The sequence below is a fragment of the Hyperolius riggenbachi genome, chromosome 11 (genome assembly GCF_040937935.1).
Source record: "Hyperolius riggenbachi isolate aHypRig1 chromosome 11, aHypRig1.pri, whole genome shotgun sequence".
Lineage (NCBI taxonomy): Eukaryota > Metazoa > Chordata > Amphibia > Anura > Hyperoliidae > Hyperolius > Hyperolius riggenbachi.
In genome coordinates, this window is record NC_090656.1 from 129,653,173 (window position 1) to 129,672,458 (window position 19,286).

A 19,286-nucleotide genomic window follows, 5' to 3' on the forward strand; every position below is an offset into this window, starting at 1 on the left:
TCTTTTTTATTGGAGTGCATATCCTGTTTTTATCTATATAAGTCGATCAGGTGTGGCTGAATTTTCAGATTAATTTTTATGAAAATTGAATGGTGTAGGATAGATTGTCAATTTCTTGATTTACAGATCCCAGGAATTTCTACTGAAATTTTAATCTTTTTGTAATGATTGTGGAAAAATTGAACACATTAGGGTGCTACATAGATCAGACTTTTTTAAATGTTACAATTAATCAGAAACATTGATTAGATTTTTCAAAATAAAGCTAAATATAGAAAATGTGTGGCTACTTTAGCATGATATACTTGTGCAGGTGCCCTTCAGTAAGAAGAAGTATGTAAATGTCATGCAGACCTATGAAAATATACCTGAAATTGTCACAATGTAAATAGACTTATGTAAATGCAGTGAGTCTATACATTGCTACATTTTCAGTTGGTTCTACAGTACAGCTTATCATGAGAGTGTACTCTTTCCACCAGCCAGGTGATGGCAATATGCTCTGATAGCAAAACCTACAACATGCAATAGACTGCAGCTGCTTTAATTTACCTACGTAAAGTAAGCATTTTTCCAAATGTAATGTTTCTCCTATTTTCTAGCAATAATATTATAGGTGGTATCTAAAGTCAAAAGACAAATTTCTCCTACTTAGCTATGGCCAATAATGTAGCATGCATGCTTTATTTAACACCATTTTCAAGGTACAATCATGTTAGCTCCAGTATGTACAGAATAAGCTGTTACATTGTTACAATTACAGAAAACAAGTTGCGGCTGCCACCTAAACTGATCTCTGCGTGAATGGTGGTTCAGAACAGTGAAATGCACATTTTGGCCACGGAGGACAAATGGTTTAGAGGAAACATAAGAGTGTCTCTCTCTACAAAACATGTACAACCTTTCCTAAGCAGGCATGGCGTCCTTCAATACCATTTATTGACATACAAGTTCAATTTAACATCTTTACTGCAGCCATTTGCAATTCAAACCCCCAGCTATCAGTTATCATCACCTGCATCAATTAGCTTTGAGACACCATGGCAATGGGGTTAAGGTAACTAAGTATATAGATACAATTTTTAACATTTTGCCTCAATTTAAGTCAGAATGCAATGGTAAATCTGCATAAATACTTCATCCATCCATCCTGGAGATTTTGGATGGAAATTCCTTCGACATCGCTGGCCTGGCCTCAGGATGGATCTCCATTGGCTGACATTTAGGCCCCTTTTACATTTACCGGTAATCAGTTGGTGTGCGTTAGTGTGCGTTAGTACGCGTTAGTATGCGTTTTTTCCATAGCAGTGCATTGTGACAAAGATTTCAGTTAAAACACGTTAAGTGTGAAAGGTGCCATAGAAAAACATGGGCAATACTTTGAAAATCAGTTTTTTTCCCGTTTTAACTGAGAGCAACTGATTAAGTGTAAAAGGGCCCTTACTGTTCCTGCTGGAATTTCAAACAATGTTCCTGCAGCAGAATCCTCTCACACCTTTTTCCCTTTCCCTCTCCATAGAGTAGAGCAGAGTAGAACATGCCGCAAGGAGCCTGAAAGTATCTGTTCGAAGCTCGCACCAAACCGTCCTACTAAAATTATCAATTGTTTCAGAAGGCCAAGAAGTTTTAATAGCTTCGTAGCTTTAAGCTTCTGAACTACCTTTATCGACTAAAATCTTGGGATGGTTAAGCTACTTGGATTAGTGTTTAAATATTTTCATATAAGAGAAGCAGGGATGTGGAGTCGGAGTCGGAACAATTTTTGGTGCCTGGAGTTGGAGTCGGGAAAAAATGCACCGACTCCGACTCCTAATGAATTTAAACTGTAATTAAAATAGAAAATATGATAAAATGTTCTATTTCTCAGATAACAGTCATAAATAATTTATACATACAGTAATAGCGGTGCTTAGTCCACAAAAATGAAATAAACCAATCAAAATTAGTTACTTGTGCTGCTTCAATAAAGCAGTCCTCGTATTTTTAAAGTCGTGTGACTTTATATACAGTGGCTTGCAAAAGTATTCGGCCCCCTTGAAGTTTTCCACATTTTGTCACATTACTGCCACAAACATGAATCAATTTTATTGGAATTCCACATAAAAAACCAATACAAAGTAGGGTACAAGTGAGACATGGAACGAAAATCATACATGATTCCAAACATTTTTTTACAAATAACTGCAAAGTGGGGTGAGTGTAATTATTCAGCCCCCTTTGGTCTGAGTGCAGTGAGTTGCCCATAGACATTGCCTGATGAGTGCTAATGACTAAATAGAGTGCACCTGCGTGTAATCTAATGTCAGCACAAATGTCAGCTGCTTTGTGACGGCCTCAGAGGTTGTCTAAGAGAATATTGGGAGCAACAACACCATGAAGTCCAAAGAACACAGCAGACAGGTCAGGGATAAAGTTATTGAGAAATGTAAAGCAGGCTTAGGCTACAAAAAGATTTCCAAAGCCTTGAACATCCCACAGAGCACTGTTCAAGTGATCATTTAGAAATGGAAGGAGTATGGCACAGCCGTAAACCTACCAAGACAAGGCCGTCCAGCTAAACTCACAGGCCGAACAAGGAGAGCGCTGATCAGAAATGCAGTCAAGAGGCCCATGGTGACTCTGGACGAGCTGCTGAGATTTTCAGCTCAGGTGGGGGAATCTGTCCATAGGACAGCTATTAGTCATGCACTGCACAAAGTTGGCCTTTATGGAAGAGTGGCAAGAAGAAAGCCATTGTTAACAGAAAAGCATAAGAAGTCCCTTTTGCAGTTTGGAACAAGCCATGTGGGGGACACAGCAAACATGTGGAAGTAGGTGCTCTGGTCAGATGAGACCAACATTTTTTTTAAAAATGACATTCACTGAAATCAAAACGTGGACAGTACAATACATGTGTTATGTAAGTAGATCAAGTATTTATCTACTTATATACCGGTATGTGTTTTTTTTCCTTGGAATAGTATGGCTGATCCTACTGCTTCAAGTCTCTAGATGTGCAAAGCTGGTAGAGACATACCCTAAAAGACTGGCAGCTGTAATTGCAGCAAAAGGTGGTTCTACAAAGTATTGACTCAGGGGGCCGAATAATTACGCACACCCCACTTTGCAGTTATTGATTTGTAAAAAATGTTTGGAATCATGTATGATTTTCGCTCCACTTCTCACGTGTACACCACTTTGTATTGGTCTTTCACGTGGAATTACAATAAAATTGATTCATGTTTGTTGCAGTAATATGACAAAATATGGAAAACTTCAAGGGGGCCGAATACTTTTGCAAGCCACTGTATGATGTGTACACTGGAATCTCTTAAATATACGAAATAACATCTATGCTGTAAGTATAAAGCCTGATGTGTAGCCGTGTCACTAATAGAGATGGTCAATGAGATGGAAATAATTCTGCGTTGATGCTGGTTTATGCATATGTATGCACTCTCTTTGCTCATAAAATCAAATAATTTGATATGTTGTTAAAATTTGGTTTGGTGACTACGAATTAAATGGTACCTGAGAAGGATGAAAATAAAAGTTTTATACATACCTGGGGCTTCTTCCAGCCCCCTTCAGGCTAATCAGTCCCTTGCTGTCCACCTTCACCACCTGGATCTTCTGCTATGAGTCCTGGTAATTCAGCGCAGTCCGCCCGCATGCCGCTTTCACAGCCATTACAATGTTCTGGAATGGCCATCTCAGTCCCCAGACCTGAATATAATTGAAAATCTGTGGTGTGAGTTAAAGAGAGCTGTCCATGCTCGCAGTGGCGTAGCTAGGGAACTGTGGGCCCCGATGCAAGTTTTACATGGGGCCCCCCCAAGCACTCTATACATAACAATTGATACGGCGCACCAAAACCTGCCAAGTACAACCCCAGTGTCAGAGGTGCAAGAAGGGGATGGGGAACAGTGTGTTAAGGATTACTACTATTCAAAGTATCTATAGAAGTGATTATTACCAGCACAGGACCAATAGAGAGCTAATACTGTGATAGAGGGTGGACCCTTCGGGGCCCCTCTGGCCCAAGGGCCCCGATGCGGTCGCTACCTCTGCACCCCCTATTGCTACGCCCCTGCATGCTCGGAAGCCATCAAACCTGAATGAACTAGAGATGTTTTGTAAAGAGTAATGGTCCAAAATACCTTCAAACAGGATCCAGACTCATTGGAAACTACAGCGTTTAGAGGCTGTAATTTCTGCAAAAGGAGGATCTACTAAATATTGATTTCATTTCTTTTTTGTGGTGCCCAAATTTATGCACCTGCATAATTTTGTTTAAACAAATAGTGCACACTTTCTGTAAATCCAATAAACTTCATTTCACTCCTCAAATATCACTGTGTGTCTCCTATATCACTGTTCCCCAACCCTGTCCTCAAGGCCCACCAACAGTACACATTTTGTGGAAATCCACAGAGGTAGTTAATCAGCTCTGCTGAGACACTAATTACCTCACCTGTGCATATTTGTGGTTTTCTGCAAAACATGTACTGTTGGTGGGTCCTGAGGACAGGGTTGGGGAACTCTGTCCTATATGATATATTTAACATGACGATTAACAACTTTGCCCAAACTTTCGCATCCCACTGTAAGCATGAAAACTTTTAGTTCTGCCTTTTGGTCCTCCTTACTATATTTGTCTTCTTAGCCAGTTTAGTTTTTCTTTCTGTCCACACTGTAAGATCTGAGACTAGAGCTTGAGTTGCAGTCTACTGTGCATGCGTGGTCCCATCCATGCGCCTCCTCGATCCCGATCCTGTCACCAGAAGAGTTTTGCGCAGTTCTCAAAAGAATTGTACTGTGCATGTGTAGAATGCTCCCGTACACAGAAGCACGATCGAGGGTGCATATGGAAAGGACCGCACATGCACATTAGGCTGCGACTAGAGCTGACAGACTATGAAGTGCTGGAAGAAGGTAAAGTAAAAATCTACTTTTTTAGTCAGTCCAGTGGTGCTTTTAAGCACTGGACTAGCTATACTACTATTTCAGCAGCCTCTAGAAGTTGGTACTCACAGCTCCAAACTACTTAGCCAGCATATTTAGGGTATATGTTGCGTACGAGATATATCGGCACGAGAGACTTGGGTGCAGGATACAGCCTGTAGATGGCTGATCCTGCTGCCGCACAAGTCCCGGCCGTATTAAATACTATTCCCCCTCTAGGCCGCCATGTATAGTGGGGGAATGAAATAATTCGGCTTCCAGCAATTGCTGGAAGCCGAATTATTATGTTTTAAAAGCAACTTCAGCTCCGTCTTTTGACGGCGCCGAAGTTACTCGCTGTGCGCTGCTATAGCCGTAATTCCTATTACGGCCTATGGTGGCGCCGGCTGCGCCGAAATCTCCATGCGCTGGTTTCAGCGTGTTCGTATATGTTGGGGATGAAGTAACCAAGTATTACTTTTCTTCCCCTTACTTCACTCTCCCATTCACAACATATTTTCTTAACTGCATAAATAATGATTTCAGGAAGACATAAACAACACTACAAATTCTAATTCCAAAAATTCTTATTACACTGAAACAGCAGAAATATCTAGTAAGTGAAAGATATTCCTGCAATTGCTGAAAATCTCAGATCTACAAAGGCAAGGGTGATAGGGGTGGGGTGTTACTAAACAAAAAGGGCCAATTTCTGAGATCTCCTTCGGGGCCTGTTTCCACTACTGCGGAAATCGGAAAGAATCCGTTTCCCTGCAGGCAAAACGCGTGGGGAAACTCTGCCATAGGGGATAATGCTGCCACCGTCCAAATCACTTGCCATAGCAATTCGGACGACACTGCAGCATTTTTCTGTGCAAGTGGCAGCGAATCCTATAGGCACGGCTTTTGGGATTCGTCTGCATACTTGCAGAACAGGAAGTGCAGCTGCGCATCTCCTAGAAAGCGTGGCGGCTATTGGAAACGGGCCCTTAGGCTGGATCCACACTATAAGCGAAAATCGCTTTGTGATTGATTAGTGCTTTCTGAGCGCTTTTTAAAAATTTCTCCAATTGACTTTCATTAAAATCGCAGTAAAAATTGCATGATCGCGTATGCGAAAAATTGCGATGATTTTTATGAAAGTGAATGGGAGAAAATTTTAAAAAGCGCTGATCAATCACAAAGAGCTCAGAAAAGCACTTAGAGCGTGGATCCAGCCTTAAAGAACATTTTTATCTTGCGATAATATGATTGTGATTACCCAGTCTCCCTGCATCCTGCAGCTGGATCTTCAGCATCTCCATAGGAGTTGTGACAATGACTTGGCATGTTCCAGCACCACAACCAGCCAACATCTCTTTAATCAGTGTCAGCTTCTTCCTGTAAAACACAAAATTCATAAACTCGCAACCAGATTTCATATCATTTATCAACTCAGGTTTAAAATACAAAGGCTGATTATCTAAAGACGTATATTTGCACGTACCCCAGGGCAGTCCCAAGTTTTGTTTTAAGAATTTGTGATAGCTACCTTCCCATCCCTTGAGACATAGAAGTTCCATTTAGGGTTTTAGTGCCCTTAATACCTTAATTCTCAAGAAAACAGGGATGCAGTGCTGCATTGTGAGGTTTTTTTGGCCTCAGTACTCTCACACTGCACTGCTCTCTCCGCGGCGACAGCCTGACAGAGCTGCCACTTTATCACTGGGCTTTGTGGAGGGGGGGGGGGGGGGAGGAAGGGGGGATTTTGGCATAGTTCTCAAATTCTGTGAATGAGGGCCACAATGCTGATTTAAGTTTTTTTTTAAACTTAAAGGAATACTGTAGGGGGGTCGGGGGAAAATTAGTTGAACTTACCCGTGGCTTGTAATGGTCCCCCGCAGACATCCTGTGCCCGCGCAGCCACTCACCGATGCTCCGGCCCCGCCTCTGGCTCACTTCTGGAATTTCCGACTTTAAAGTCAGAAGACCCCTGCGCCTGCGTTGCCGTGTCCTCGTTCCTGCTGATGTCACCAGGAGAGTATTGCACAAGCCCAGTATGGTCTGTGCCTGCGCAGTACGCTCCTGGTGACATCAGGGGAAGCGAGGACACGGCAACGCAGGCGCAGGGGTTTTCTGACTTTAAAGTCAGAAATTACAGAAGTGGACCGGAGGCGGGGCCGGAGCATCGGTGAGGGGCTGCGCGGGCACAGGATGCCTGCGGGGGACCATTAGAAGCCCCGGGTAAGTTCAACTCATTTTCCCCCGACCCCCCTACAGTATCCCTTTAAATTGCTCTAGCATGGCTACAGGGAGGGACAGAGTGGTGTTAGTTTAATAAAATGAGGATGAACACAGGCAAAAGGCAATAATACATGCAGAAATGTTGTTTTTTTAACTATTAAATGACACAGCACATCAATGGTTATTGATCGATGGCTATTTTACATGGGCACAATACAGTAATTAAATAGGACCTAAACTCTTCCACAAGAGAGAAGGAAAACACAGAATCATTGTAATTTGATCTGTCACCTGTGTCTGATCCGTGCCTCAGTGTGCCTTCCAGACAGGCTATACAGTATGTAAACACAGGAGGTTAAAGGACACCCGAAGTGAAAATAAACTAATTAAATAAACAATTGTATCTATCTTGCTTCTCCTAAAAATGACTTTTTAAGATATTCCACAGTTTTATTTTATGCTGAAATCTACTTTTCAAGTTGTAACTGTTTTTGCTCAATGACACATTCATTGAAGTATGCCAGAGCTAAAATCTATGAACTATGGACCCCTTTTATCTCTTTCCAGCTTTCAGAAGCCATTTTCTGCTAGAAAAGTGTTTTATAGTCGGAATTTCTTATCAGTGAGGGTCACACTGTAGTCACTTCCTGTCTGAGTCAGGACTGAGTCAGCCACTTACATACTTGATATTTTACGCTTTTAGGCAGTGAAAGAAAAAAAGGAGCACAGCATAGTTATTTGTGTGCTAGGCACTGTACATACCCATGTCTATCTCATCATGTCACTTCGGGTATCCTTTAACCCTCTATGTGCTTCCATGAAACTAGAAAGTACTGTAACTACACTGCAGCATCTCTGAGGAGCTCTCTAAGCAGTAACCAAGAAATGTTTTTCTGTAAAGGATATTAAGCTGTTGCTTATCTTTTAGAGTAGAGAGAAACTCCTGGGTTTCGGCCCGCTTTAAGGCTAAGCTATGAAGAAGGGATAAGGGTTGAAAGAGGACATGTGAAGGCAGCAGGAATAAAAAAAATATTGGGGTTATGTGACTTACCCCTTATCTTACATCCAACTCATGTGTAACCTTCAACTCACATTTAAACTGTGCAGAATAGTCACTAAAGCTGTTGAATGCAATACCTAAGAGCTTAACCATACCTTTGGCAGTTTGTTCTTGTACTGTGTTGCTGAATAAGCTGAATAAGTACATGTGACACCCAATGTAACATGGACCTATACTTCACACTCAGGCTCTGTTCACATCTAAAATCAAAATTGCTGATGGCAGCGATTTTCAATGTTTTGGAGCGTTTGTTTTTTCCCCCTCCCAACGCTCCACTGCGCACTACGATTGTGTGCAAAGCGCTTTTGCAGAGCGATTCCGTTTGGTCACTTCCTGACGTCAGTCAGGAAGTGAACTCTTTGACCAGAAAAGAATAAATACAATGTATTTATTCTTAAAAACGTGAACGCAATCGCTGCATAATGCGATTTTGTGAGCATTTAGCTCTCTTGCTATACCTTCCATTAAAACAAAATCGCCCCAAAAATGGTACAGGCACCACTTTGCGGAGCGCAAAGCGGACAAAACGCACTGATATGAACCTTCTCATAGAGAGTCATTGCACAAGCGTTTTGTGGGCGATTTTGAAAATCGCCTGCGCTTGAAAAAAGTCCGAAAACGCCCTAGATCTGAACGAGCCCTAATATTTATATAAAAAAGTGAGGAAAAAAATCTGTTTTCTTTTGGTTTTTGACTAGGCTTCTTCCACCATATTTATAAAAAGAATGATCAGGCATTTTAGTAGCGAACCAAAAAGAAAATGGTTGAAAATAAGTATTGTAAGGGCCCGTTTCCACTTGTGCAGTGCACGGCTGCAAGACGTGTGGCGTCACTTCCTGGTTTGCGGATACACACGAATCCCATCAGTCGGCACGACTGATGGGATTCGTGTGTATCCGCAAACCAGGAAGTGACGCCACACGTCTCGCAGCACGGCTATGGGATTCGCAGCCTCCTGCATGGAAACGGATGGCAATATTGGCCGAACTGCTAGGGTAAGCGATTCGGCCGGCGGCGCCATTGTTTCTTATGGCAGAGTTTCCCCACGCGATTTGCCTGCGGGGAAACTCTGCGGATTTGGCGCGGAAACCGTGCTAGTGGAAACGGGCCCTAAATAAGTAAGTAGTGAGCAAGTAGAGTAAATGGCAATATTTACAGTTTTGGAGACTTTTTATAAATGTCTTTACACACTTCTAAATAGGTCCTAATATCCCTCAATCATAAATGTATTGTAAGAAAAAGAAAATCCACAATGTAGACTTAAAGCAAGCCTAAACTAATCTTTCCCTTACTTCATGCAAATTGCCATCTAACCTAGATGGCCAGAGCTGCAGAATGTGGCATCTCGGTGTCACAGGTACTCATGTGTGACGTCACATCTTACACTAGGGGGAGGAGTGCTGGCTGTTCCTCATGTTAATCTCGATATTGCACACCGATACCGCTGTGCACCCGATGAAGCACATCGGCCCGACATCTTGCAGCATGTCCGATTGATACATGTGACCAAATAATCGTCAATCTAACAATCTTGAAACTGGTACCTGAAGTGAATGCAGGAAAACTCTCAAGAGAGAATGGGTTTGGTCTCTCCCATTAACCTTTTCACCTCAAAGGGTTTTTCCTCTCAAAAAAACCAGAGCAATTTTCACCCGTCAGCGCTCCTTCCATTCATTCACCTATAACTTTATTACTACTTATCACAACGAAACAATCTATATCTTGTTTTTTTCACCACTGATTAGGCTTTCTTTGGGGGGTACTTTTTGCTACGAATTATTTCATTCTAACTCAGTTTTAATGGGAATATTAAGAATAAAACATTGAAAAAATTCATTATTTCTCAGTTTTTGGCCATTTTAGTTTCAAAATAAAACCTGGTACCGTATTTAAAACCCACACATTTTATTTGCCCATTTGTATTGGTTATTGCAACGTTTAAAATGTATCCCTAGTACAATGTATGGCGCCAATATTTTATTTGGAAATAAAGGTGCATTTTTTAAGTTTTGCATCTATCCCTAATTACAAGCCCATAATTTAAAAAGTAATTGTAGTATACAGTTTTTGTATACATATTCAAAAAGTTCAGTCCCTAAGGTAACGATTTATGCATTTTTTTTTATTTGTAATTTTTTTTTATAAAAAAATAAATTAAAAAATCGTAACTTTAGGGGGGGGTGGGAGTTCAAGGGTTGATTAAAAAAAAAAAAAAAAAAGGTAACTAGGGAAGATAAACTGAAAAAAAAGGGGGGGATGTAATATTACAATCTGGCCACAAGATGTCCTCAGTGGTGACTTCAGCTTTGTACTGTTGGTACGGAAACGGAAGCACTACGCGTACGGGATTTATGAATGGCAGAGCCGTTTGAATAGACGGCTGCAGCCATTCACACGGGGAATTAGATCAATGAATGGGATTTGTTTTCGCATTCATTGATCTAGCGGCGGGTGATCGGCGGTAATGAGCGGCGCTACCGAGTGTGGGGGGGGGGGCGTGTGGGGGGGGGGCGAGCGGGGGGGACGCGGCGGGAGGGACCTAGTACCTACGCCCCTGCACAGAGTTGTAGCATATTGCAGGGGCGTAGTTACTCGTCCCGGGAGAGGGGAAATGGTTTAAAGGTGCAATTTTTCTTTCAGATTTAATCGTTCAATGATTTGTATGATCGAATTTTCTAGAAAACTACACCGTGTGTGGTGCAAATTGATGTGAAACAATTCTTTGGTTGACTGGAAAAGGAAAAAATATTGATCCGAAAGTTGATTTTATGATCAAATTAGAATGTAAAACCTTCTTAAATTGTTCAGGTAATGTGAACAATCGATAATTGCCTTATGGTTGTTTTGATCATTCAAATCATGTTGAAAAAGGTCGAACCTGAAGGAAAAATTGCATTGTTAATGGGCACCCTAAGATACACTTACAGATACTTAAATGATGCTATTACCAAGCCTATATATGAATTAGGAAGTTGCAGCACTTGCTTTGTTACATTTTTCTATTCAAAAAGGTAAAATAAATAGCTGTGTGTGACAGGTCCTCTTTAGGTCTATTCAATTCTGTGAAGTGCAATTTATTCCCACATAAAGTTGGGTCGCCTGTTACAAACAAAGAGAAAGCAAGATATCAGTATACTGTAGCTTTGATTACAATGCGAGTGGCATTTCTATGGCATTCATGAGTCATTGTAATATTATGTGAGGATCTCACCAGGGACAGTGAGCCAGAATCTATTCTCAGCCTCTTTAATTAATGGCACAGCTCACACTTATTCGCTAGTTTATAGCAGGTGGCTGCCCCATCTGCGCCACAGTTCCAGTTCTGCTTCTCTGTGTAAATCTGAGATTGCAAGACAAAAAAATCAATAAGACAAAATGTTTCCCGATTCGCTGCAGCTGATCATTAACTACCTGTTTCATCAAACATTTTTACTGTGTTCTATATACTATATATATTACAATTCATCACAATAGCTCAAGCTGCACCTTTCAGAGTATACCGATGACAGCAGTGGCACCCCAGGGACACGAGGACACAATCTAGGGCAGACATGTCACAGAGCTCTGCAGATGAGATTTAACATGTGATAAGCTTACCTTCACACTACGCAGTCAAACAAGAAGGGAGACTGAACTACAAATAAATAGAGGAATCTGCATTTTTTCAGTAGTTTATAGCCTCATTACGGGTGCTGCAGTGTATGGCCAAGAAGGATAATGAGCATAAAACAATGACTGTTTCATAGAAATAGAAATAGAAATAAAGGCATCAGTGCAATTATGGAGACCCAGCAGGAAACCTCACAAGGAAATTCTGCTAACATGATTGGGTGGACGCCACCCTCTCAAACTAAACTACGCCCACACAATTTGGCCAATCACAATGATTGAGCTGTAGAGGATGCTGTGATTGAAGAATTGTTCCCTATGAGGTTTCCCACTCCTTCCCCTAAACTAGACTAGCTGAGAAATAATTGTACTACTGTATTGTGTGTTCATATAACACTCACATCTTCTGCGGCACTTTGAACAATACATGTTCATGTAACTAACTGTCCTAAGAGGAGCTCACAACGTAATCTCTACCATTGTAATCTCTAACATAGTCTAAAGACGTTTTTTTTTTAGGGCTTCCCAATTAACTTATCAGTACATTTTTGTGGACGAGGGCGAAAACTGGCGTGCCCAGGGGAAACTCAACCAAACATGAGAACATACAAACTCCATGGAGATGGCCTCAATTCACTAAGCTTCTCTTCTGTCTTTAATAACGTTTCTAGAGTGGTCACCATGGTGATGAGGCATGTCGTATTCAGGAAACATTTTACCTCAGGCAAACCTAAAGTTAACTCTTCTGTCTAAGTTAACTCTTCAATCCTTAAAATAACTCCAGAGTTAAAGACAGGCTGTTTATTAACTGCGTGTGAAAATAACTACAGAGGTGGTAACTTAACCACTTGAGGACCCACCCTTTACCCCCCCCTTAAGGACCAGCGCTGTTTTGAGTGATCTGTGCTGGGTGGGCTCTGCAGCCCCCAGCACAGATCAGGTTGCAGGCAGAGCGATCAGATTGCCCCCCTTTTTTCCCCCCTATGGGGATGATGTGCAGGGGGGGTCTGATCTCTCCTGCCTGCCTGGGTGTTGCGGGGGGGGGCACCTCAAAGCCCCCCTCCGCGGCGAAATCCTCCCCCTCCCTCTCCTACCTGGCCCCCCCGGCGATCGAGGCTGCACAGGACGCTATCCGTCCTGTGCAGCCAGTGACGGGACGTCCCCTGTCACATGGCGGCGATCCCCGGCCGCTGATTGGCCGGGGATCGCCGATCTGCCTTACGGCGCTGCTGAGCAGCAGCGCCGTACAATGTAAACAAAGCGGATTATTTCCGCTTGTGTTTACATTTAGCCTGCGAGCCGCCATCGGCGGCCCGCAGGCTATTCACGGAGCCCCCCGCCGTGATTTGACAGGAAGCAGCCGCTCGCGCGAGCGGCTGCTTCCTGATTAATCAGCCTGCAGCTGGCGACGCAATACTGCGTCGCTGGTCCTGCAGCTGCCACTTTGCCGACGCACGGTATAAGCGTGCGGTCGGCAAGTGGTTAACTACAGATGAGGTAATTTAACTACAGAGGAGGCAACTTAAGGAATGGAGAGATAAGATAACTCTCTCACTGTGTGGAGGTAAGTTTTCTCTTGCCTTATTATCTCCAGCATGATCTTAGTGAATTGAGGCCAATGTCCTAGTTGGGATTTGAACACAGGACTAGTGCTGCAGAGCAAGACTGCAAACCACAACCCACTGTGCTGCCAATTTATAGTTAGAAAAAATGTGCATTGAAAATGACATTGCAAAATTGCTTTATTTTTGCAGTACATAAGAAAAACGTATGGTTGCAGCATATTGTTTCTGGCAATCTGCAGGAGCCCCCGTTCCAACTGCACAGTGCACAAGAAAAATGCTGCCTTTTATGTGTTTGCCATGGATTTTTAGCCCACTTGCAAAGCTCATTCAAATGAACAGAATGGGAACAAACCACACAGAAAATACAAAATGCAACTCCCTGCACCTTTGGCTATCACTCTACACCAGCCACTCCATGCACATCTGGCCATCATGCTACGCCAGCCATTCCCTGCTCCTCTGGCTATCACTCTACACCAGTTACTCCCTGCACCTCTGGCTATCACCCTACATCTGGCAACTCCCTGCACCTCTGGCTATCACGCTACACCTGGCAACTACCTGCACCTCTGGCTATCACTCTACACCGGCCACTCCCTGCACCTCTGGCTGTCACTCTACACCAGCCACTCCCTGCACCTCTGGTTGTCACTATACACCAGCCACTCCCTGCACCTCTGGTTATCACGCTACACTGGCCACTCCCTGCACCTCTGGCTATCACTCTACACCGGCCACTCCCTGCACCTCTGGCTGTCACTCTACACCAGCCACTCCCTGCACCTCTGGCTGTCACTCTACACCACCCACTCCCTGCACCTCTGGCTATCTCTTTACACCAGCTACTCCCTGCACCTCTATCACTCTACACCCGCCACTCCCTGCAGCTCTGGCTATCACGCTACACCAGCCGCTCCCTGCCCCTCTGGTTATCACTCTACACCGGCCACTCCCTGCACCTCTGGCTGTCACTCTACACCAGCCACTCCCTGCACATCTGGCTATCACTCTACACCGGCCACTCCCTGCACCTCTGGCTGTCACTCTACACCGGCCACTCCCTGCACCTCTGGCTGTCACTCTACAACGGCCACTCCCTGCACCTCTGGCTGTCACTCTACACCAGCCACTCCCTGCACTTCTGGCTATCATGCTACACCAGCCACTGCCCGCTCCTCTGGCTATCACTCTACACCAGCTACTCCCTGCACCTCTGGCTATCACTCTACACCAGCCACTCCCTGCACCTCTGGCTATCACTCTACACCAGCCACTTTCTGCACCTCTGGCTATCACTCTACACCAGCCACTCCCTGCACCTCTGCATATCACTCTTCACCAGTCACTCCCTGCACCTCTGGTTATCATTCTACAACAGCCACTTTCTGCACCTCTGGCTATCAGTCTACACTGGCCACTACCTGCACCTCTGGGTATCATGCTACACCAGCCACTCCCTGCACTTCTGCCTATCACTCTACACCGGCCACTTCCAGCACCCCTGGCTATCACTGTATACAAGTCATTACTGCACCTCTGGCTATCACTCTACACCCGCCAGTCCCTGCACCTCTTGCTATCACGCTAATCTGGCCACTCCCTGCACCTTTGGCTATCACTCTACACCGGCCACTCCCTGCACCTCTGGCTGTCACTCTACACCGGCCACTCCCTGCATCTCTGGCTATCATGCTACACCAGCCACTCCTCGCTCCTCTGGCTATCACTCTACACCAACTACTCCCTGCACCTCTGGCTATCACTCTACACCAGCCACTCCCTGCACCTCTGGCTATCACTCTACACCAGACACTTTCTGCACCTCGGGCTATCACTCTACACCAGCCACTCCCTGCACCTCTGGTTATCATTCTACAACAGCCACTTTCTGCACCTCTAGCTATCAGTCTACACTGGCCACTCCCTGCATCTCTGGGTATCATGCTACACCAGCCACTCCCTGCACTTCTGCCTATCACTCTACACCGGCCACTTCCAGCACCTCTGGTTATCACTCTACACCAGCCACTCCCTGCACCCCTGGCTATCACTGTATACCAGTCATTACTGCACCTCTGGTTATCACTCTACACCCGCCAGTCCCTGCACCTCTGGCTATCACGCTACTCTGGCCACTCCCTGCACCTCTGGCTATCACTCTACACTGGCCACTCCCTGCACCTCTGGCTGTCACTCTACACCAGCCACTCCCTGCACCTCTAGTCATCACTGTAAACTGGCCACTCCCTGCACCTCTGGCTATCTTTACACCAGCTACTCCCTGCACCTCTATCACTCTACACCCGCCACTCCCTGCACCTCTGGCTATCACGCTACACTAGCCACTCCCTGCACCTCTGGATATCACTCTACACCAGCCACTCCCTGCACCTTTGGCTATCACTGTACACCAGCTACTCCCTGCACCTCTATCACTTTACACCAGCCACTCCCTGCACCTCTGGCTATCACGCTACACCAGCCACTCCCTGCACCTCTGGATATCACTCTACACTGGCCACTCCCTGCACCTCTGGCTATCACTGTACACCAGCTACTCCCTGCACCTCTATCACTTTACACCAGCCACTCCCTGCACCTCTGGCTATCATGCTACACCAGCCACCCCCCGCTCCTCTGGCTATCACTCTACACCAGCTACTCCCTGCACCTCTGGCTATCACTCTACACCATCCACTTTCTGCACCTCTGACTATCACTCTACACCCGCCACTCCCTGCACCTCTTGCTATCACTCTACACCAGCCACTCCCTGCACCTCTGGATATCACTCTTCACCAGTCACTCCCTGCACCTCTGGTTATCATTCTACAACAGCCACTTTCTGCACCTCTGGCTATCAGTCTACACTGGCCACTCCCTGCACCTCTAGGTATCATGCTACACCGGCCACTCCCTGCACTTCTGCCTATAACTCTACACCGGCCACTTCCAGCACCTCTGGCTATCACTCTACACCAGCCACTCCCTGCACCCCTGGCTATTACTGTATACCAGTCTACTGCACCTCTGGCTATCACTCTACACCCGCCACTCTCTGCACCTCTGACTACCACGCTACACCAGCCACTCCCTGCACCTCTGGCTATCACTCTACACCCGCCACTCCCTGCACCTCTGGCTATCACTCTACACCAGCCACTCCCTGCACTTCTGGCTATCACTCTTCACCAGCCACTCCCTGCACTTCTGGCTATCACTCTACATCAGTTACTCCTTGAACCTCTGGATATCACAGCCACAGGCTGTGATCTCTATCTGTGCTCCACTTCCTTGTACACTGAACAGATGATTATACTGAGCCAAGCAGTGGCACTATTCACAATGTCCAATGTTATCTCCTTCAGGTGAGCTGCTTTAAGTCATATGAATTATTCTTTAAAATAAGTTTTAACCTGTAGAAGCTTCATCTGACAGAGAAAAAGGTAACATCTGTGTACACTGTGTTTACTAAACTAACAGATGGTATAATGAATAATGTGCCTGGAGCTGGCTCAAACTACAACAGATTACCAGCTAAATAGTCTCAGTAATGTTGGTATGTTTTAAAGAGAACCAGAGACGAAGAGCATAACAGATACATACCTGGGGCTTCCTCCAGGCCCGTCAGCCTGGATCGCTCCCACGCCGCCGTCCTCCGCTGCCCGCCGGTACTAGGTCCCGTTATTTCGGCCAGTCGATGCAAGCGCAGTGCGCTCCATCCGTACAGTGCAGGCACATGCGCAAAGAGACGGAGGGAGCACCTGCGCAAGCGGAAAACTGGTCGCGTCCGGCGGAAGTGGCGGGACCCGGTACCGGCGATAGAGGCAGCGGAGGATGCTATGCTTGACTACAGCACTGAATGATTTGTTGTTCAGTCGCTATTCAGTCGAGTCTGATTCTTTGCAACCTCATGAACCACAGTATGCCCGGTCCCTCTATCATCTCCTGCCTCTCAAAATTTGTCCTAGCTCATGTTTGTGGCTTCTTTGACACTATTTAGCCATCTCATTCTCTGCTGTCCCCTCCTCCTTTTGCCCTCATTCAGATTCGGTATTGTTGCCTGAATCCGTTCATACGTTCGCGCAGAGTTTGTTCAGTTTCTCCCATTTACATACCTGAGGCATTTAGCACACATGATCAGATATACCAGATTGGTGAATTCACAGAAAAATGTGCCTTGTACTCTGTTCTCCTCTTGTAAACCTGGTATCGTTAACCTGTCAGTGGAGTAAATATGTCTGCAGGTCCCACACCTTTTTTGTCGTTAGGGGGATGTTCCATTCTGTTGAACGTATAAACGGATACAGGCACACTAATACCAATACCGAATCTGAACTCCCAGTTGCTACATACTTTCTTTCCAACTGACACAGCTTGAAATGAGACTGTTGATATTTAGGCTACTTTCACACTGGGAAAGTCGCAACTCAAACTAACAACGCAACGTCCCAAAAATGTCACAACGCAACTCTATGTCTTGTTATCGTCGCATACAGTAGGCATACAGGCAATGAAACGTATGCTTCCAGGTCATTACTGAGCATGTGCAAACAGTCCACCGCAGTTAATAACGTGTTTAACTCACAGCATGCAGCACTTTCTAATAATGCTACACGTTACGCACAAACGCAACGTGTGCACTGTGAATGTTGCACAGACTTAGTATTGCTGTGCGTTAGTCCACGTTAAAACGTTTTCTAACGTGTGACTTTAACGTCGCACTGTGAAAGAGACCTTAATGCCATAACTCTTTCTCAGCCTATATTGCATCCACTCTGCTTGTAGCTAAACTTGTGAACTTGGAATTTACAATGCCTCTGTGGCAGTCTGAGTCCCAATTTTGTGAGTATTGTGTAAACAAAGAGACTTATTTCAGGTAACAACCTCTCACACCATTTAGATGTTCTGTTTCACTTAAAGCGGTATCATCACTATAAAAATCAGATTTCAACAGCAACTGGTCTGAGTGTATTAAGTGTTAAAGATGCTAATCCTGCATTCAAAACTTTCAAAACTTTTTCTGCTGTTATGATTTGGAGTTATCACATACTTAAGGAACACTGGCCCTTTAGTAGTTGTGCCAAAGAATTGCATGCTGGGGGTTCTTTGTATCTATAATCTATTCCTCCTCTTCCCTTTATTTCCCTGCCAGCTTCTTATCTGAAACCTAATCCCCTACTCACTTGTGTTTACAAGCAAGGCTGAGGCGACTCAGCGATTGGAGGAGACAAGAAAAAAAGTAAAGGGCAAAAATGACATCACGAGTTAGCCTTTACTGTGGGCAAAAGACATGGCCCCCACCAGGAACAGAATTCTTGTAATTTACTATATACATTCACTGAAATCAAAACATGGACAGTATAATACATGTGTTATGTAAGTAGATCAAGTATTTATCTACTTACATATGTGTTTTTTTCCCTGGCATAGTATGGCTGATCCTACTGCTTTAAGGCATCTTAAAGTGGACCCAAATTAAAAATACAAGATTTCAGGATCAAAATAGATTTTCTAAATTATAATAATAAATAGTAGCTTTTTTTTCAGCTGCATGATGACAGATATAAAATATTTTACATTTATTGAAGGAACCCCTCCCTTCCTTTCATATTGCCGGGACAGAATCCGGCAGACTGGTGGAGGAGATAAAAAACAAAACACAAGCTGCTATTGATAATGTCACAGGGGAGGTGATCTCAACTTGTGTGAGATTTCACATAGACGATGCCCCTGTAAGGGAGGGTAGCTGATGACAAACACACCCATGATCTAAAACCTCCTACTAAGCTCAGAAGTATAACCTGTATAACCCTAGTTATGAAAAGAGAAGGGTGAAAAGCATGCACTGAAATGCTCATAGTCTTGAAGGAGTGTTTATTTATCTTTGTATGTGTCAGAGTGGT

General features: G+C 44.4%; 1 protein-coding gene across 3 annotated transcripts in view; it reads right to left on the reverse strand.

Annotated features, from left to right (window-relative positions):
* SLC25A22 (solute carrier family 25 member 22) overlaps positions 1-19,286 on the reverse strand; it is a 219,944-nt gene that overhangs the window by 41,947 nt on the left and 158,711 nt on the right. For all 3 annotated transcript variants that reach the window (XM_068260274.1, XM_068260276.1, XM_068260275.1), the window contains exon 6: positions 6,185-6,303. In XM_068260274.1, coding sequence (XP_068116375.1) covers positions 6,185-6,303 — 119 coding nt within the window. The remainder of the gene's footprint in view (positions 1-6,184; positions 6,304-19,286) is intronic.